This window comes from Hippocampus comes, unplaced genomic scaffold (assembly GCF_001891065.2).
Source record: "Hippocampus comes isolate QL1 unplaced genomic scaffold, H_comes_QL1_v1.1 scaffold78, whole genome shotgun sequence".
In the NCBI taxonomy this organism is placed as follows: domain Eukaryota; kingdom Metazoa; phylum Chordata; class Actinopteri; order Syngnathiformes; family Syngnathidae; genus Hippocampus; species Hippocampus comes.
In genome coordinates, this window is record NW_017805798.1 from 1,057,809 (window position 1) to 1,078,797 (window position 20,989).

The 20,989-nt window shown below is 44.7% G+C and overlaps 1 protein-coding gene across 2 annotated transcripts in view; it reads left to right on the plus strand.

Annotated features, from left to right (window-relative positions):
- The window catches only part of notch1b (notch receptor 1b), a 35,763-nt gene that overhangs the window by 10,858 nt on the left and 3,916 nt on the right, over window positions 1-20,989 (plus strand). For both annotated transcript variants that reach the window (XM_019885503.1, XM_019885504.1), the window contains 26 exons: window positions 810-932; window positions 1,296-1,529; window positions 2,099-2,254; window positions 2,413-2,598; window positions 3,520-3,633; window positions 6,016-6,129; window positions 6,307-6,540; window positions 6,614-6,724; window positions 7,848-8,040; window positions 8,453-8,598; window positions 8,779-8,892; window positions 10,040-10,159; window positions 10,559-10,711; window positions 11,074-11,302; window positions 11,532-11,733; window positions 12,229-12,382; window positions 12,845-13,029; window positions 13,497-13,629; window positions 14,044-14,301; window positions 14,413-14,525; window positions 15,071-15,648; window positions 16,067-16,489; window positions 16,633-16,781; window positions 18,008-18,221; window positions 19,074-19,164; window positions 20,086-20,248. In XM_019885503.1, the coding sequence (XP_019741062.1) occupies window positions 810-932; window positions 1,296-1,529; window positions 2,099-2,254; window positions 2,413-2,598; window positions 3,520-3,633; window positions 6,016-6,129; window positions 6,307-6,540; window positions 6,614-6,724; window positions 7,848-8,040; window positions 8,453-8,598; window positions 8,779-8,892; window positions 10,040-10,159; window positions 10,559-10,711; window positions 11,074-11,302; window positions 11,532-11,733; window positions 12,229-12,382; window positions 12,845-13,029; window positions 13,497-13,629; window positions 14,044-14,301; window positions 14,413-14,525; window positions 15,071-15,648; window positions 16,067-16,489; window positions 16,633-16,781; window positions 18,008-18,221; window positions 19,074-19,164; window positions 20,086-20,248 (4,890 nt within the window). The remainder of the gene's footprint in view (window positions 1-809; window positions 933-1,295; window positions 1,530-2,098; window positions 2,255-2,412; window positions 2,599-3,519; window positions 3,634-6,015; window positions 6,130-6,306; window positions 6,541-6,613; window positions 6,725-7,847; window positions 8,041-8,452; window positions 8,599-8,778; window positions 8,893-10,039; window positions 10,160-10,558; window positions 10,712-11,073; window positions 11,303-11,531; window positions 11,734-12,228; window positions 12,383-12,844; window positions 13,030-13,496; window positions 13,630-14,043; window positions 14,302-14,412; window positions 14,526-15,070; window positions 15,649-16,066; window positions 16,490-16,632; window positions 16,782-18,007; window positions 18,222-19,073; window positions 19,165-20,085; window positions 20,249-20,989) is intronic.

The following is a 20,989-nucleotide window of genomic DNA, read 5'->3' on the forward strand; positions in this document are numbered from 1 at the left end:
AGTCTGTGTGTGAACAGGGCGAAAGCAGGAAGGCATCTGGGCTTATCGGAAAGGAAATGGTCACAGGGACAACATCCTTTGCACATAGCCCAGCCAGACTGTAGCCAATGGTGCCTCCGCGCCAGCTTGCCGCCTCCAAACACACACACACGCACACACACACACACACACACACACACACACACACACACACACACACACACACACACACACACACACACACACCTTTACTGGAATTTGCCTTGTTCCAACGCTTGTTGCCAAACTAATGATCGGCTTCTTTTGATTCACTTGGCACTTACCCTCCCTCATTTTTTCCCCTAATCCAGTTAAGTACAGTTCGGTTGTATTTAACTTTAAAGTCTAATACCATTTAAGAAGTGTTTCTTTTTAAATATGTATTTCGGTACAATTTGTGTTCTGTGCAGTACATTTGAATTGTATCATGATAGGAGCACACTTTTGACGATATTGAAGCGCAATGTTCAATTTCAAACTGTGTGCCAGAAATTGCAGTGCTTTTTGCATGTTTGCTTATAATAAAACAATGTGTTTAAGGTTATCTTCACAGTCTCGTTGGAGTTAATTCCCATTCATTCTCATGAACCGTTGAGTGAATGTTGATGCGCGGCAAAGGTGCCGCAGACCTCAATTGCACAGATGGAGGAAAGAAGCAGTTGGCCACATGTCTCTGCACTTTCATTACCGTGAATACCCCACCAAGGGATTAGAAGAATAACTGACAACAGACTGAGGTGTTCAGGCAGTTTGAGCAGTGGAAAAATCACATCACATTTGGCTGTTGGCAGGCTTCACGGGGAAAAACTGCAACCAGAACATTGACGACTGCCTGGGTCACGAGTGCCAGAACGGCGGCACCTGCGTCGACAGTCTCAACACCTACAACTGCCAGTGTCAGCCCGAGTTCACAGGTTAGTCAGGCTGGAGCTCAAATTTGGTGCTCAATGGGCCAGTTTGGATTTAAAAAAAACAACAACAAAAAAGACGGCGATGGGCCAGGTGATTCGTAAATTAGTAAAAAGGTGAAGATGCATATATAAAACTTCTGAATTGAATTGAGTCATGTTAAAAGAAAAGCGTATGTCAAATTTTCTATTTTACTCATATACCTTTTTATAATTTGTTTTTATTAATTCGGGACATTCTGGAGTCCTGTACATGACTTATGTAACTTTTTATTTCCATATATTTGGATGTGTTTTGTTTTTATTCATAACAACTGAATTAAGTTAAATGCTGAGTGGATCATCAAGCTCATTTGTCCCCTCTGACAGGTCAACTGTGCATGGAGGACGTGGACGAGTGCCAGCTGATGCCCAAAGCCTGCCAAAACGGCGGCACGTGCCACAACACCTACGGCGGCTTCCAGTGTGTGTGTGTCAATGGCTGGGCGGGCGACGACTGCGGCGAGAACATTGACGATTGCGCCAGCGCCGCCTGCCACCAGGGCTCCACCTGCCACGACCGCGTGGCCTCTTTCGTCTGCGAGTGTCCCCACGGCCGCACAGGTTTGTCCGGAATACCTGCGCCAAGGAGGTGGGGGGGGATTTTGGTGAAGCGCTGCGGAGAAGGATGCACGTACCAAGGAAGAAGTGTCAGAAATCGGGGCCGATCACATGATTTTCAGCTGACCATTATCGGCGGAAAATGATCGAGATCTTGAATTTTCTCAATTTCCAAAGTCAAGAACACTGGAAAAAATGGTGTGTTGAATTTACTCAATTTTATTGGGCCAAGTGGTTGCAGAAAAAAAGCATCTGGATCCACGTACATTTTTGAAGTGGACTCTACATCTACTTCAAAAACTTTGGGGCTTAAGTATCGGTGGCTGGCATCGGTATCCTTTACAAGCCTTGATATTTGGTATCGCTACTTGCTCATCACCATTTGGAGGACTACTTTTCCTTGAGTCATGTAAAGTAACAGATTTCAATCATTGGCTAAGCTGCCCACCTCTGACTGTAAATATACTTGGATATAAATATGCAAACAAGCACAAGCAAACAAGTTCTGTTGTATATATATTAAATACACTACATCTGGATCGATTTTTCAAAGAGTGGGTGTTTGGCCGCAGGTCTGCTGTGCCAACTGGATGACGCCTGCATCAGCAACCCTTGTCAGAAGGGCTCCAACTGCGACACCAATCCCGTCAACGGGAATCACTTGTGTACCTGCCCTACGGGCTACCTGGGGGCATCCTGTGATCAAGACGTCGATGAGTGCTCACTGGGTAAAATAACGAATTAAATAAAGAAATAAAACTCTCAGTTCAATAGGGGCCACCGAAAGAGCGCTACTTTGCTTCTCTGCTGACCTACATTTACAACCTCACTTTGTTGAAATTGGATTGCATTTTCCCCCAAGTGTCAAATGTGCTCCTTTCACCAGGTCCCAACCCATGTGAGCACGCCGGCAAGTGCATCAACACCAAGGGCTCGTTCCAGTGCAAGTGCCAGCGGGGCTACGTGGGACCGCGCTGTGAGTTGGACATCAACGAGTGCTCGTCCAACCCGTGCAGGAACGAGGCCACCTGCCTGGACCAGATCGGAGAGTTCCACTGCATCTGCATGCCAGGTTTGTGTCTTTGACGATGACATCTGCTACGGACGAAGGGATTGGGACTCGATTTGTAATCAGTCTATTAATTGATCAATCGGGGGTTAGTTTCAATCAAAAGTGAGTGCAAGACACTCATCGGTTCCCATCGTACGAAATCCCCACCACACCCCCCATATCCATCCATCCATCCATCCATCCATTTTCTAATCAGTTTATCCTCACGAGTGTCGCGGGCGTGCTGGAGCCCATCGCAGCTGTCTTTGGGCAGTAGACGGAGTACACCCTGAACTGGTTGCCAGCCAATCTCAGAGCACACATAGACGAGTAACCATCCATGCTTACACTCACACCTAGAGACAATTTAGAACACTTTGTTTACCTGCTATGCATGTTTTTGGAATGTGGGAGGAAACCGGAGTACCCGGAGAAAACCCAGGCAGGCACAGGGAGAGCATGCAAACTCTGCACAGGAAGGCCGGAGCAGGAATCAAACCCTGTACCTTTGCACTCTGAGGCCGACGTGCTAACCAGTCAATCACCGTGCCACCTCACCACCCATAAATAATCATAAGGCTCTTGACTATTTAAATCATGGCCTTTTATCAAATCGCGATTATATTGCAAATGCAGTTGATCGTTCAGCCTTATTCTGTAATAGTACAACAAATGAAAAAAAAGTTCATTGCTTTCAACATTTCAGGCATTGTCATTTAGAGTACAGTTACATAGAAAGAGTGTACGTATCCTGATTAACAGCCAACAGCAACAAGTTCACCTTTCGGTGAAGCGAAGGAAGATTTTGGGCTTGCGTTTGTCAAGTTGGACATGGCGTAGTGAAGAAACTTCCCTGAATGTGCCTCTCTCTCTCGCTCACTCTCTTTCTGTCGAACTAACACGTGCCCCCCCCCACCCTCCCCTCCCTCGCTAATTGGCCAGGCTACGAGGGGGAGTTCTGCGAGATCGATACAGACGAGTGCGCCCACAGCCCCTGCGTGAACGGCGGCAAGTGTATCGACAAGACCGACGCCTTCCACTGCCAGTGCCCCACAGGTGAGGCCGCCGAGGTGAAGCGGGCCGAACCGGGGAGGGGGGGAGAGATGCAAATAGGATGAGCGCAGAGCGCGGCAGGCCAGGGGGCGCAGAGGTCGATCTCTCTCTCGCTCGCGCTCCTTCCCCTCCCTCTCAAAGACAAACAGAGCGCCCGGCGTCGACACAAACAGCTCTGTGAACGCGCATTAATCCCAAGCCCTGAGGCAGGCTTACGCCGGCCCTGCTAGCTTGAACCAAAGCAGCAACGCAGGAGGACGAGGAGAAGGAGGAAAAATCTATGGGGGGAAAAGCTTGGAGAAGTTTCAACTTTCTATAAGTTTTTTTTTCCCCCCTCCCCTTTTATCCTTTAACTACAAAGTCAGTTCGATGGCTGACTGGATACATGTGAAAATGACTTGATTGTGTGTCCATGTGCTCATTTTTTTCCAGAAATTCCTCTCGTGCACGGGTGGGCATGACTTTTGGGGATTTTTAAAACAGACGTGTGAGAGAAAAAAAATACATGAACCTTTATTGTTGTAGATGGGTAATGTCGATAGAATTTGATCAATAACGAGGAAGATATACCCCACTGAATTTCCTTTCGAAAATCAATTAATTTTACAAATATGAGTACAGTATTTGATTGATGAGCAGTTATCATGAGGGCTGAACAATTCATGAAATTCAAATCAAGGTGGCAATATAGGAGAATGCTTTTTTTCAAATTACAAAGGCTACAATTTGGGGGGATAAAAGCTATTTTGATCTAACTCTCCTGCCGATTGGGTGCTCTATAATTCCACTTTCGACCGGCTAGATGGTGGTAAGCTTATGTAGTTTGTGAAGGTGAACAGTTGGAAGAAGAAGAAGAAGAACAAAACAGGAAGTATTTCAGCAATTGTTTGTTGAAAATGATTTGCCGTCTTCCTCCTTTTTCAGATTACAGAAAGCGACAGTTGCAGGTTCATTTTATAATTGACATCTTTAGGCAAGATTATTGATGTATATTGTGAGATGCTCAGTTTGTTAGTTTCGAAAAAGGGGACGTGTTTAAACGCAGAGGGTTACGTACACTATACAATACAATATTTTTGTGTTGTGTTTTGTTTTTTATGTAATGATATAAGTATGTTCAAAGGCCTTAAAAAATAAGTGGCATAAATGCTATAAAAACATGCCTGCAGAGTATTTAAATGGGTATTTCTTTATGGTGATTTTCACTCATGTCAGCGCTTTTAATTGGGCCAAAGCTAAGGTAGAAAGAAATAATTAGTCTATTATGTTTGTTTTATTATGCGCTGGTACGCTTATGTTAGTATGCACATGATTTGTTACCCCAGTTTGAGAACCGTTGCTGTAGAGTATCACTATTGGGACTTTTTCATGTTTTGTTCAGTGAAGGAATGCAGCTACTGAAACTGGAAAAGAGACCAACAAAGAAAAAGAGAAAAAAAGGGGGATTGGAAGCTTCTTCAAACTTGCCAAACACGTTTATTGAGGTGGAAATGATTTTTTTCCCTCCCTGACTTCATTCTTTTATTTTTCAACAAGGATCAGAGGAAGCCTGGGGGGGGGGGGAAGCAGAATTTCTCCAGATGAATAAAAGAGGGAAAGAAAGCGTTAGATGTGATAAAGCGCCAACACACCGAGGCTTAGTACCAGGGTTACGTGAGGTAGTGGTGGCAGTGAAAGTGTTTTGGCGGGAGCATGCATGGACCGTTATTGCAGAAGCAGGAAGGGAGGCTTAAAAAGGGGGGGGGCGGGGGGTGCCGTGCTTGAAATGTAAATTCCCCCTCAAGCCCGAGATGCGGGACCCCTCTTTTCATTTCTGTACACGCCATAGCCATGGAAACCCCTGCTGAGAGCCATTGAATCGTGTCATTCCCTCAGTCTACGCGGCTCTCTTGATACACACTCGTTTCCTCCTCATTCTATTTACATCTTGAGTGTTTTCAAGCACCAGTAGGACGTTCACCAAGACAATGTTTAAAATCACTCATTCCTTACTCCTTAACCACAATACAGAAATCCCCCCTCTGTCACAGGGTCCATGTTTGTGATCCAGCTATTTTGAATTTTGTATATTTTTTTGGTACAGTTTTTAAATTAATTTCATTCTGCTTCCCGTTCATATTGGGTGTAATTCCACTCTCTGCCACACTTTAAAGTCATCATTTATTTCATTGTTTACACTGAAAAAATATTTCATGAGATTAAAAAAAAAAAAAAAAAAAAGCATTAATTATTTCTTTTCAACTAACCAACTTTTAAGGGATGTAGCAAGAGGCAGAATTAAAACTATGACAGGGGCTGCCTTGGCCCACTGCTCATGCTTTGCCCACCACTGTATTCCACATTCGCATTCCTTCACACCCACACAACCTCTTGTTGTTGCTCCAGGCTTCACCGGGCACCTTTGCCAGATCGACATCGACGAGTGTGCCAGCACACCGTGCAACAATGGCGCCAATTGTACAGACGGGCCCAACAAGTACACGTGCGAGTGCACAGAAGGTATACTGTCTTGAGAGTATTGAGCTAGCTGTATGTAGCTAGCTCTGTCTGTCTATGTGACTGTCTGTCCATCTGTCCATCCATATAGCTAGCTAGCTAACTAGCTCTCAATATAGTGCAACATATTGAACTGATCTATTGAGGTACCACTGTGTTAAAATCCATCCTTCTGGTCAGGCTACACTGGGCAGCACTGCGAGACGGACATGGACGAGTGCCACCCAGACCCGTGCCACTACGGTTCCTGCGTGGACGGCCTGGCCTCCTTCAGCTGCCTTTGCCACCCAGGTTACACGGGGCGGCTGTGCGAGACCAACATCAATGAGTGTCTCAGCCAGCCGTGCAGGAACGGCGGCGTCTGCCAAGACCGGGAAAACGTGTACATCTGCAACTGTCTTACGGGAACCGCCGGTAGGAAGGACTATGGAGTTGTTTTCTTTTCTTTAGGATGACTGGATGTGTTTTGGTTTTTTTTTTTTGGCAGGAATCAACTGTGAAATCAACATTGATGACTGCAAGAGCAACCCGTGTGACTATGGGACCTGCATTGACAAGATCAACGGCTACGAGTGTGCTTGCAAGCCCGGATACACTGGTAAGAAACGTGTGCATTTAAAGGAGAGTTGTCGTACTAGCGCTGCACCTCCGCCTCACAGTTGCGAGGTCCTGCTTTTCTCAGGGTACTCTGGCTTCTTCCCAGTTTCCAAAAACATCCATTTTAGGTTGATTGAAAACTCAAAATTGTCAATTGGTGTGAAAGTGAATGGCTCTTTGTCTATGTGCCCTGCGAGTCATTAGTGACCAATCCAGGGTTTGTTCCGCCTCTGAGCATAAGCAATGTAGAAAATGAATGGATGGAAATTTACAGGTAGAGTGTGACATTTTTCACTCGTGAGAAATCACTGTCAAAACATGTTGCATTTGAAATGTATGACATACAGTGAGATCATACATCATTGCTTGATTTTGGCCTTTATGCGACTTGAGACCGGACCGAAGAGCTGATTTAAGATTGGGTTGTTTGAGTCTCAGGTGACCAGTTGGCACAACCTGGTGCAGTTTTTGCAAAGTTCAATTGTCACGGGGTGAGGCCGACAGTTGGTGGGCGAGCCAGCACGCTCCTCCGAGGCCGGACCGGTGTCGATTTCCCGCTCCACCCTGTCCCCAACCCGCCGCTGTTCGGACACGCAAGCTGCCTTCCCGTACAAAGAGGACGCACACAAACACACACACACCGTTGTGGGCAGCGTCACTGAGGATTGGAGCAGAAGAAAAGATTCAGTGAAAGATTCCTGAAAGTTGAGCTTTTAAAAGCTTGGAAAGCCTGTCCTGGAATTAAAGCCAAATGGCCTTCTCTTGTGTCATGAATGGCGGCGGCGCTTCAAGTCGCCGACAAAAGGAGACGAAACTGCAAAATAGGGCCGGTGGCCCTAAATGGTCATCAAAGAACATCTTCAACTTTTTTTTTTCCACAAAAATAAAATTTCAGATTTACATTGACTCCTCCCATTTTTATTGTAAAAGCAAATTACATTAAAATTAGTACATTACAGTATTCAAATTTTCGTTTACTATTTTCTTTCACCTGATACCACACAACCTTTGAAACATTTTTGCATCAACTTCTTTTTTTCTTAACAGAAAATCTGAAAATATCTGCTACAAACTATGTGGTGGGGGAAACAAAAAAAACCACCCTTCTCCTTTCTCTGTTCCAGGTGCCATGTGTAACATCAACATCGACGAGTGCGCCCTCAACCCGTGCCACAACGGCGGCACGTGTATCGACGGCATCAACCGCTTCACATGTGTGTGTCCCGAGGGCTACGACGATGCCACCTGCTTCTCGCAGGTCAACGAGTGTCTCAGCAACCCCTGCGTCCACGGGCACTGCGAGGACAAGCTCAACGGGTGAGGCCCCGAAAAGACAGCATCTGTATTTTCATCTGGGAAGGCGGCACTTCATCACCAAGCCGCCAAATTACACTCATCAATCGGTGTTGAGATCCCGTGTATGGCGTATGCAGTGACACAAGCCTTGCCGCAAGTAATTGACATACCTAACTCAAGACACAATACAGCAGCATTTAGGAGGAATTCAGAGAAATTTAAATGTAAACAAAAAAAGAAATCTGAGCAAGATGTCCTATATTGGTATATAGTATATAATAAATATAGTTTTATCATGCCAACATGCAGTCAAAAAGTCAGTTCTGCATTAGATATGTCCTCTTAAAGTAACATTTTATGCTTCATTTCTTGGAGTATTTGTGCTCTACATTTGGGCGAATTATCAAGAAGCCGTTGCTGCCTTCCATTGCAGCTACAAATGCCTGTGCGACGCCGGCTGGAGCGGCAAAAACTGCGACATCAACAACAACGAGTGCGAGTCCAATCCGTGCATGAACGGCGGCACGTGCAAGGATATGACCAGCGGCTACGTGTGCACCTGTCGCATTGGCTTCACTGGTCAGTTGGCTCACATACGTCCATTCTGTCTTCTTTCTTTAATGGAGTAAAAACAGTTTGGAATTCTCTTTGTTTTTTGTTTAGTCAAGTCACAGCTAAGAAAAACAAAAACAATCTGCATTTTTCGGACTGTAGTTTTAAAAAGTCAACTTTCTTCATCTTTGTGTTTTCCAACCACAGGCCCAAACTGTCAAACCAACATCAACGAATGTGCCTCCAACCCGTGCCTCAACCAGGGGACGTGCATCGACGACGTGGCGGGCTACAAGTGCAACTGCGTCCTTCCTTACACGGGTACGAAAATATTATTCACCGCATAGGCATTACTCTGCAGTTTGTCTTCCTTGAATTATCGGCCATTCGGGAAGGAAAAACATGCCACAAATTCAACAAGCTTTCCATTCCAAATTCAGCAGCAAGACTTTCCTTTCACGCCCCTCTGGTCTCCTGAGATACAAGCATCCCTGCAAAATATTTTTCATGTCATATCTTATTTCAATGTAAATCATCTTTTTGGAAAAATCCACACCGAACCAAAAAGTGATCGTTTTCTCGGGTGGGAACAGGGCGCTCCACACATTTCCTGTTTGCCCGCTTTCCCGTCTCACAGCAGCAGCAAATGTCCTCACAATGGCCGGAAGCCGTAGCCTCGCTTCCTGTTGGAGACGCGCCTTGTGGAAACAGATAGGGAAACGTCTCCACTGGGCCTCTTAATAGTGACGGAACCCGGAGAAAATCCCGCGATAGCACTGATTGAAAGATGGTCCTCTTTTACCGGGTTATCTCCTGAGTTCGTGACATCGTTATGGAGTCATGAACTCAGGAGTAAATTAAGTATACCTTTTGGTCGACGCTTGACGTTTTTGCTCACCAGCTACTTGGCTAGTGATTTCCCAGAGTTAGTGGCCACTCAGCATATTCACTGGACACATTTTACTTTTTGGATAATTGTGTTTATAGACTGACCAGTTAAGTGAATGAAAAAAAAATCGCAATTAGATTCTTTTTCTAAATCGTCCAGCACTAGTTTACTGTGAGCCAGCAAATAAGAGTGTAGAATTGGCTGTCGTGAGCTCAGATTAGCGGCTAGCTGTTGGTCGGTTAACCATTAGCTAGTTTCCATGTTAAATTAAAATGGAGGTCAGTGGTGGCTGTAGCAGCTGGTGTGTGAATGCGTTCATCACCATGTTATTTCGATTTTTTTTTCAATAAAGCGAATGAAAGTGTCGTCCAAAAACTCACTCAGTAGCAACCTATAGAACGTAAGAGAAATAAATTAAGTATTGGAAGTCGGCCATATTGGTTTGAAGCAACCAATTTGGTCACATTCCAAGGCAGGCGCTTTGGCAAACTCCTACTCGAGAGTTCATCCAAATAAGCCCCAATGCAAAGCAAGTGTACTACAGCGTCCAGCTTTAATTCTTATGTTTTTGTGTTACAGGAGAAAACTGTGAAAGCGTAATGGCCCCATGTAGTGGCAAACCCTGCAAACACGGAGGAGTGTGTCAGGAGTCGGAAGACTATCAGAGCTTCTCTTGCGTCTGCCCAGAAGGATGGCAAGGTCAGCACTGGGGAAAAAAATCGAAATCATTTCAAGTATTGTCTCCACATAATCCGCAATACGCAGGTCTTTTTTACAAACACATTTCCCCACATTCAATCTACATGGACGCACATTGGCAGAGGTTGCTCAAGCATCAGGTAGTGGTGAATTAACACTAACCATCAAGATAAATCTAGACGTTTACTTATCATGGAGTTTTTCCTGATGATCACACTTGAATATTATCAAAAAATTGTGCTTTTATACCCATCCCCAAATTTTTTTTCCACAAAATTAATCAAATGTTGGACTTTTTGCATGAAGTATGGTAAACCTTTGTGACTTCATTCAGCAACTGTGAGTCATAGTCTCTTGTTAACCACGTTCCTATCATGTGGCCTTTTTTTTTTTTTCCAGGGCAAACGTGTGAGGTGGACATTAAGGAGTGCGTGAAGAATCCCTGCCGCAACGGAGCCACGTGCCAGAACACCCTGGGAAGTTACCGCTGTGGTTGCAAGCCCGGCTTCACTGGACGCAATTGTGAAACAGACATTGACGACTGCAAGCCAAGTAAGACTTTTAACCTTTCCAGTTGCTGGCGGGGGTTAGGAACCCTCGCCCCTTAAAAATGTTTATTATTGCCTATATTAATAGTTAAACCCTAAATACAAACACAATGAGCACAGTCACACAAGAGCTGCTGTCATCCGCCTCTTAACGGCACATATAACACCACACAAACACAACAATGTGTACAATATTTTTTACATTTAATGCTTGAAATGTTTGTGTCTGTGGAAATATGTTTACAGTGTGTTTAAAACTTGTATTTCAATAAGTTTAAAAATATAGTCATTATGGAATGTATACACATTCACTGAAACAAAAAATTTGGTCACAAGTCATACTGCGGTCCCTTCCTTCATCATCAGACCCATGCAGCAATGGGGGTCTGTGTCAGGACGTGGCCAACGGCTTCCTGTGCACATGCCAGCCAGGCTTCCGGGGCCCAGCGTGCGACGAGGACATCAACGAGTGCGAGAGTAACCCGTGCAAAAACGGCGCTAACTGCACCGACTGCGTCAACAGCTACACCTGCACTTGCCCGCCCGGCTTCAGCGGCATCCACTGTGAAAACAACACGCCCGACTGCACAGAGAGGTATGCAGGGCTCAGATTTGTTTTGCCCACCGCCGCCCCCTGTGGTGAATGTTGGAAGTACAAATAGTTAGTTTTACAGTACTTCAGTACAGCAGTCAAATTAGTACTTTTACCAGAGTTTTTTTTTTTTTTTTTAAACACAACTTTCTGTACTTAGTCGGTGAGTAATTTTCCACCTCTGTTTTGTCCCTGTACTATGTTTTACAAACCTGTGCGTTTTTACTCGCAGCTCCTGTTTCAATGGCGGCACGTGCGTGGATGGCATCAACGCGTTCACATGCCTGTGCCCGTCCGGCTTCACCGGCAGCTACTGTCAGCACGACATCAACGAGTGCGACTCCAGACCCTGCATGCACGGCGGCACCTGCCAGGACAGCTACGGCACCTACAAGTGCGTGTGTCCGCACGGATACACGGGACTCAATTGTCAGGTCGGAAATCGCCTTGTAATAATGGCATTTGGAATATTAGGTGTTGCATTCTTGAGGTTATGTAAATCATATTAAAGGTATGTGTGGCATATTAATATTAAGGTTACATGTGGCATTATATAGGTTATATGAGTCATGTTAAAGTATCTCACAAAAGGGAGTACACCCGCACATTTTTGTCAATATTTTCACCTATGGGTGTATGTACTTGCTTCTCTTGCCTGCAGTTTAGACATTCATGTCTGCATGTCAGGTAATTTTAAGGGAGTAATACATTTACATTGTGATAGGACCCCCTCGAAAATTAGATGATGCATCTCAAGGGGACATCCTTTAAAACAAAAAAAAAAACAAATACTAAGATCAGATGAGCTTGTTTGGAAATAAATAAAAGTAAAGTAAAAAAGTAGTAATTTTAGTGCCGTTTTCTATATTATCCAGGTCATCACAGCAAGTCATGTTTTTTTTTTTTTTTTTTTTTTTTTTTTTTTTTAGAATTTGGTGCACTGGTGCAGCTCATCACCCTGTAAGAACGGGGGTACCTGCTGGCAAAGGGACACTGCCTACAGCTGCAAGTGCCAGACCGGCTGGGCGGGCGTGTACTGTGACATACCGAGTGTCTCCTGCGAGGTAGCAGCCAAACAGAGAGGTAAAAAATAGGGCACATATAAAAAATGAGAGCACATTTCCTAAACATTCAGCAAAAATCAATATTTGCTTTAGTGGCACACATAAAGCTTTATATAGTAGGCCGGATCAGGCCACCAGCCCTTGAGAGTTTGATGCCTCTAAGCTGCGGTATTTGAGAAGTTATTTCGGCAGCTTAATGAAGTGAAAATACAACCCATGCTTTTACTGTTTTATGTAGACTCGTAGTTTTGTTTTGTTTTTTGTTTTTGGGGGGTTTAGACCCAAGGCTCAACATGTAGCCACTCTCTAGCTTGGCCCTAATTGTCGTGGTGGTAATGGATGTTGTACTCTAGGGGGGAAAAGAGCTGAAAACAAGGTGAAAAGTTGCTTATTGTGTTCTTATTGACAGTCACACCTGGGGCCTGTTTTAAATTCAAGTAAACAAAACTAAGATAATATGTCCGATTTCCTCTTTTCAAAGGGGTGGACGTCGCCAACCTGTGCCGTAACTCAGGCCAGTGTCTGGACGCAGGAAACGTTCACCGCTGCCACTGTCAGGTGGGCTATACAGGAAGCTACTGTGAGGAGCAAGTGGATGAATGCACGCCCAACCCCTGCCAAAATGGAGCCACTTGTTTGGACTTTCTAGGAGGATATACTTGCAAGGTAAAAAAAAAAAATCTGAATTTCAAGAAGTACAAAAAAATTTATTTCAGCCATCTCACACACAGAGAGATTTAAAAATACAATCCAAAAATACAAAACCTGTATCGGTTAGGCATGGAAGGGCAGAAGATGAACGAATTGGAGCATTTACCTGGAAAACGCATCTCTACTTACAAAATTTTCTACTTAAGAAATTTCTTCCAGAACCAATTAATTTCGTAAGTAGAGGTACCACTGGACATGAAATAGTTCTCTGGAGTCACTGTAACTACTCGGCCACATTTATAAACTGCATCCACCTACAGTAATGCTAATCTCCCCTCGACAAAAAAGCTCCAGTCCGGCCTTGGCCCGGAAAGAAAAACGCCAAGTAAACAAAAATCTTTGTGTTTCATGTCCGCCATCGATTTAACTCTTCCTCCTCCTCCTCCTCCTCTTCTTTCTCTTCCTCCATCTTTGCGTCGCAGTGCTCGCCGGGCTTTGTGGGGACCAACTGTTCCGATGAGATCAATGAGTGCTTCTCTCAGCCGTGCCAGCACGGGGGCACCTGCATTGACCTGATCAATACCTACAAATGCTCCTGTCCCAGGGGAACGCAAGGTCAGAACACCCTTTCCCCCGAATCCTCTTCTCTGTGTCTCTTAATTAATTACACTTATGGTTGCGGATGTGTGGAACATTTTTTGTCCATTTTGGGAGAGTTTCGGATAAATGTTCACGTTGAATGTTTGAAACATTCCAAATTGGACACTTTCATGGATGTGCTTATGTGGCAAGCAAGGCTGTTATTTTTAATGAAAACGAATCAAATTATTCAGTTTGAAAAAGCATGTATTCTTTATCCTCTGCATAAAATGACTGATATTACTGCAGATTGCTGAATCACTTACAGTAGTTCAGTCAAAGTCTTTGTTTGTCTGAAGGATTGCATGATATTGCCCCCCGGTGTTCACACACCAGGAGGAATGAATTAATCCAATGCACAAGCCATTTAATTCTTTACATTCACACCAGGCATCAACTGCGAGATCAATGTGGACGATTGCATGCCGCCGGCCGAACCGCTCACCAAAGAGCCCAAGTGTTTCAACCACGGCAGGTGCGTGGACGGCGTGGGAGGCTACCACTGCCTGTGCCCGCCTGGATACGTGGGCGAACGCTGCGAAGGCGACGTCAACGAGTGCCTCTCCAACCCGTGTGATCCGCGTGGCACGCACAGCTGCATCCAGCTGGCCAACAACTACCGCTGCGAGTGTCGTACCGGATTCACAGGTACATTTGAGTTAGTCCAGAGGTGGGCAAAGTATGGTGTTGATCTTAAGCGCGCCCGATCGAAAGTTTCACATTGTCGATATCAATAATAATTTTGCGACTTGACTATAGGTCAGCGGTGTGACGCCGTGTTTGATGGTTGCAAAGGGAAACCATGTCGCAACGGGGGGACCTGTGCTGTCGCCAGTAACACCCCGCACGGCTTCATTTGCAAATGTCCTCCAGTAAGTGTGCACACATTCCCAGACGAAGGAAAGCATCTTTTAGATTTGTCAGTGTCAAACCTTGTACAGTATTTGATAGCTGGGCCTTCAGTGGGCAATTACCCGACTTAACTCGTAAAACCAGCACGATCGCAATTACAGCGTTCCCATGCATATTTGCAGTTTGCTATTTGCGATATATGCTCAGGCCAAAGCCTAGTCTAACAGAGGTCGCCAGCACGATCGCAATTACAGCGTTCCCATGCATATTTGCAGTTTGCTATTTGCGATATATGCTCAGGCCAAAGCCTAGTCTAACAGAGGTCGTGGGTTTGAATCCTTCCTGTGTGGAGTTTGTGCTGCTAATACAGTTGAAGTTACCTGGGGAAACCATACTGATGATGAATAGATTAGTTTGACATGGCAGCACGCACGGGCTAAAATCTGATTGGACAAACAAAATCTGACAAAGCAATGTTGTCAGGATATGAAGATGTAATGAAGAGAATCGACTGTAGGGAAGAAATGACATTTTTTGTTGTTCATAGTGAATCTCTTCCAAACAGGGATTCACTGGCTCCACATGTGAATATAACGGCCACGCTTGCGGCAGCCTCCAATGCCACAACGGCGGCACCTGCATCTCGGGCCAAAAAAGTCCCAAGTGTCTGTGCACGGCGTCTTTCACGGGGCCCGAGTGCCAGTACCCCAGCGACAGCCCGTGCAAATCCAATCCCTGTTACAACTCGGGCACGTGCGAGGACACGGTCAAAGCGCCGTACTATCGCTGCGTCTGCCCTGCCAACTTCAACGGCCTCTGGTGCCACATCCTGGACTACAGCTCCCCGGGCGGGCCGGGCCACGACGTGGCGCCGCTGCCACCGTCGGCACCAGACGAGGCCTGCGAGATCCCCCAGTGCGAGGAGCGCAAGCACAACCAGGTGTGTGACGTGCTGTGCAACAACCACGCATGCGGCTGGGACAACGGCGACTGCTCGCTCAACTTCAACGACCCGTGGAAGAACTGCTCGGCCTCGCTGCAGTGTTGGCGCTACTTCAACGACGGCAAGTGCGACTCGCAGTGTGACAACGCCGGGTGCCTCTACGATGGATTTGACTGCCAGAATCTGGAAGGGCAATGCAAGTGAGTCATCTATTGATTCTGTTACAAAATGATCTACTTTAATGATCATGATTCCTCATCTAGTGTCCTGTTAAATGTAGCCCTATTCATATTTTTAATATACTGTATTTATATATATTTTTTAAGGGATACAAAGACATAGGTAGTTTCCACAAAGAACATACACAAAAAAGTTTAGGTAATCGGCTTATGGGTGAAATTTCATGATGAACCTAAAATGCACCCTAACTTTTACAGGCAGGGCTCAGGACTGCGTCCAAAACGGTCGCATTTGTGTGTTATGAGGACAAATTTCTCGCGTTAATCAAGTGCATATGTTTTAATCCCCCCACCAACACTGGCACTACATTAGACGTTGTGATGAAAAGTCTTCTTGAAGCCCTCACACACCTTCAACTTAATGGTGTCTGTTCTGCAGCCCCCTGTACGACCAGTACTGCAAAGACCACTACGCGGACGGCCATTGCGACCAGGGCTGCAACAACGCCGAGTGCGAATGGGACGGCTTGGACTGCGCCCACAACATGCCCGAGAAGCTTGCCCTGGGCCAGCTGGTTGTGGTGGTCCTCATCGTACCCGAGCAGCTCCTCAACAACTCGTTCGGCTTCCTGCGAGAGCTCAGCCGTGTCCTGCGCACCAACGTGGTGTTTCGGATGGACGCGCAGGGCGAGAGCATGGTGTACCCCTATTATGGTAACGAGCAGGAGCTGAAGAAGTACAACGTCAAGCGCTCGGCGGACGCGTGGTCCGACGTGCCAGGCAAGGTGCTGAATGTCGTCCGGAGGAGCGCCGACGGGCCTCGCTGGACAAAGCGGGAGTTGGATCACCTGCAGATAAAAGGGTGAGAAAGATTTTTTAAAGATTTCTGCAGAGGTGGCAGTGGAAAATAAAGCCCGACCGATTCACTGGTAATAAGTCATTGGGATTTCGATCATCTTTTTGAAGATGACGAACCCACTAAATGTATTTCCCGTGGCCCCGTAGCTCCATCGTACACTTGGAAGTTGACAACCGTCAGTGCGTCCAGCAGTCCAGCGAGTGCTTCCCGAGCACCACCGACGCCGCCGCATTCCTCGGGGCGTTGGCCTCCAGTGGAAAATTGGACGTTCCTTACACCATTGAAGCCGTTTATAGTGAGTATATGTCAGCCTTAACGGGGTCTGCAACCTGCGGCTCTGGAGCCTCATGTGGTTCTTTCATCCATCTACTGTGACTCTCAGTGACTTTGGGAAATCAATGTTTTATTTTAAATTCCTTTTTTCATTTTTCAAATGTTATTCAAAATTTCAAGATTGTGGTATTGTTGAAACATTCCAATGAAATGTTTTGTTGCCGATGTAAGGCACCCAGCGCCAACATTTATTTAACTGTTCAAAACCTAATCTGTAAACCCTGGGTAAATCCAAAAAAGAAACGTTTTCTGTGTGGGTTTTTTTTCTTGTTTTTTGGGGGGATTTTTTTCACAATGGCTCTTTTTTTCTCTTTTTTTTATTTTCACAATGGCTGTTTGAGTATTTGAGTCGATTTGAGTTGGGATTGCTTCAATTGATGTCGAATGGGTATAGTCGGGCCTCATTCTGGAGTTTTCCGTACATGCTCGACCGCTCGTGCACGCACAGGTGGGACACGTGCATAAAATGGAAATATTCACGGTACCCGCCCACCCCCGGTCAGGTCCTAACCCTGCCGCTCTTTGATTGTGTATTTGTTATGCGGCCATGAACAAATGCAGCGCCGATCAATCAATCCTTTTTCCTGGCTGGTCTTAAATCCACTGGCTTCAGGCTCCAAAATGCTTAATTGCCGCAAATCAACTCAGAGCAGCTCTCTATCTCTTTTTTTTTTCTTTTCTTTTTTTCATGCAGCCATGGCACGAGAGGGCCTGCTGCTGCAACCTTCACCTCGTTGGATGTAATACCGGGACTTAAGGCTTTAGGTTGGGGAGGGGAGTTTATCATTTCAAAATCATTAGTAGAGGGGGTGGGGGGGAAGAGAAGGGAAAAATTGATCGGGAGTGTGCTAGAAGTTGGGAGTCTTTGTTATCTGGAAAATCCTAATAAATCCTCCGTCTTTACAGCTTAAAGCGCGTGCAGTAATTTGAAGTTCATTAATCCCCCTCCCTTCTCTTTTTCTCTTAAAGAAGAAATGGTAAAGTTGTCTCCCGTTATCCTGAGTTGAAAAGGGAGTTAGGAGGGTGGTAGTGGTCTTTTTCTCCTTTTTTTTTTTTTTTTTTTTAAATCACGCCCCATTCTTTGCAATTGTGATTATTACAGGATAGATAGTCGAAGCAAGAGTTAGGGGCGCACGCACTTCTGCTCCGTCCTCGGTCCCGTGACCATGCTGTGCCTTCTCCCCCCAGGCGGCGCCGAGCCACAGCCGCCGCAGGAACTCTACCCGCTCTACCTGGTGGTGGGTAGCCTGGCCATGCTGGCCCTCGTCGGCGTGGGCATGGTGGCCGCCCGCAAGCGCCGGCACGAGCACGGGCGCCTCTGGCTCCCCGAGGGCTTCAAGACCACCGAGCCCAGCAAGAAGAAGAGACGCGAGCCTGTCGGGGAGGATTCAGTGGGATTGAAGTAAGTTTCTTTTGGGGTGTATTTTTAAGGGTCGGGGGAAAGGCTTCTTCAAATTTAGGGAAAGAGGCGAAATGCAGTTGAAGTAGACATGATGTGGATGTGGAATTTCTACAATTGTAAAAGTCTCAGACTTCAAGTACAAATGTTTTGAATCATTCCAGAAATGTGGACGGAGGAGGTGAATGCACAGAGTATCTCTTATTAAGTGGGGAATTTTATTTTGTGAATTTGGGGAATGTGATCCTGAGCTTTCATTCATTTCATTAATAGTTCAACATATGTACTAAATGGGGTTAACATTTTGAAGTTAAAATCATATGAATTGCTCAAGACAGATGGAATAAGGTGGTATATCAATTTTTCTGTGGAAATTATGAGGCGGCATCACTCTGTGGTAGAGTCGTCTTCCAACCCAGAGGTTGGGGGTTCGGTCCCCGGCCATTGCAACCTTGTTGAAGTATCCTTAAGCAAGATGCTAAACCCCCAGTTGCTCCCGATGCCGTGTGATCAGTTGGGAAAAGCGTGAAGCGCTTTGAGTACCAAAGGTAGAAAAGCGCGATATAAAAAATACAGCCCATTCACCTGGGAGGCGTGTGATATATTTCCTAAGACAAGACAAGTATTTTGAAGTTTGAATAGTTGCAATCGTCAAGAAATATTGAAAGAGTAAAATGTCCTAAAAGCGGGGCAAATAACACGTTCTCCAGCATTAACGCCGTGATTGGCGGTTGACTTGCTCTTTAATTGAAAAGCAAGCGGTGGGGTGTGGATTTGATCAATGCTTTTTTTTTTCCCCCTCCCACCATTAACGGAAGAAGTAATTTCACAGGAATCTCTTCTTGTTCGTCACAGGCCGCTGAAAAACACCTCGGACATTTCGCTCATGGATGACGGCCATAACGACTGGGGAGAAGATGAGACCTCAGACGGCAAACGCTTCAGGGTAAAAAATCAACACACACAAAAAAAAATCTTTGAAAGTAATTATGAGAATTATACAGACGACCTTATTGTTTGTTGTACCTTCTTTGTTATTATTATTATTATAATTTTTTTTTTTTTGGACCACTGCCATCACCTGACCTCATGCCAAAAGATTTCTTCTTTTAATGTGTTGTCAAACGTAAACTATATTCAAGAGGTGGCTGAGCTGGTTATTTTTCTTTTCAATTTTTTAAAGTTTAAAGAATTTTTTCAGTTTTATATTTTTTGCTTTTAACATTTCTGTTAAAATACTTTTAAAATATGTTTTCTTTCTTCCAAGATTTTTCTAGAAATTCTTTTCATGTATTTTACACTAATGTTTTTGTATTTTTTTTATCAAATTTTGTTTGGATTTTTTCCCAATATTTGTGGGGTTTTTTTTGTCTTACGTTTTGTAATCTTGTCTGATTTCTTTTTACAACGTTTGTATTTTTTAATCTAATATTTCTTAGCGCTGATAAACATTATTGTCATATAATTTTTATGTTACATACTATATTTTTCCCACATCAAATAATCTGTTGGCAAGGTACTGTCCTTAATTAGGTGACCAGAAAAAAAGAAACTGGCAAAATTAAATCTACTGATTCAACTTCTTTACTCAAGCCAAAAAAAAAGTGCAGACTCTGAATTGTACTAAAGAACAAAAGAAAGACGGATTTTATTTTTTTTTGTAAATTGTATAAAATACCTGTTTTGATAGCCTGGCGCAATGGAAAAAAACTTTTGCAAGGTTGGACTTAATGGTCACTTGACTCTTATTCTAACTGTGATTTGATAACGTTATTGTTATTTATTTATTTATTTTCTAAATGAAATCCGCATACCCACTTTTGAACCCCACTTTATAGATTTTTTTTTCCTCTCCACTCTCCAACAGTTTGACGAGCATGCCGTCCGGGACGCGGGCGAGCGAGCGGACAACCGGCAGTGGACTCAGCAGCACCTGGATGCGGCCGACCTGCGCGTCCCCTCTGTGGCACCCACACCCCCCCAGGGCGAGATTGACAGCGACTGTATGGACGTGAATGTTCGGGGGCCAGGTGGGTGACACGCAGCCTCTTTGGGTGGACAATCGAATGTCTAAGTCAAGGAATAGTAATTGTTGTACGTTGATGTTATTTATAATGTTATTTATTAATTTTTTTTTTCTCTCACACACACACACGCTCACACTTTTTATCTCTTGTAAAAAAAAAACAAAAAAACAATCAGGTTATTAATTATTATTTTTTGTACATGTCGGATCTTATATTGTTTTTGATCCCGTTGTTACATTTTATTACATGAGCAGCATAAACAATTATTATAAATGACCAGGCACGTGTCAAATGTAATTATGACGCCAGCACATGTGTATATATGTATGTATGTATGCATGTATGTATGTATGTGTGTGTGTGTCTTGTGCTTTCTGTCAGAGCAGAGAGCACATCACGTTGCCAGTGTGTGATTTGCGTTGGCGTGCACGTTGCTGCAGGCGAGGGATCTTCTTCAAAGGAGCCGTCGCCTGGGGGACTGTGAAGAGGGAGGCGGGGGAGGGCATTGATTCCTGATCATAGAAATCATTGCGCGCAAGTAATGGACCTCCATTTTCTAACCTAGGGATATCCAAACGTTTTTGACTGGAAGGAAGAGACACCTGGTAAAAAAACAAAAAAAAAAAAAATTTGAACATAAAGAAAAGATCACAGTATGGTGTTATTAAAAAAAAAAAAGTAGAAACAAAATCATCACTTGAAAGGCGCTTATAAATAAAATGTATTATTATTATTATTATCACA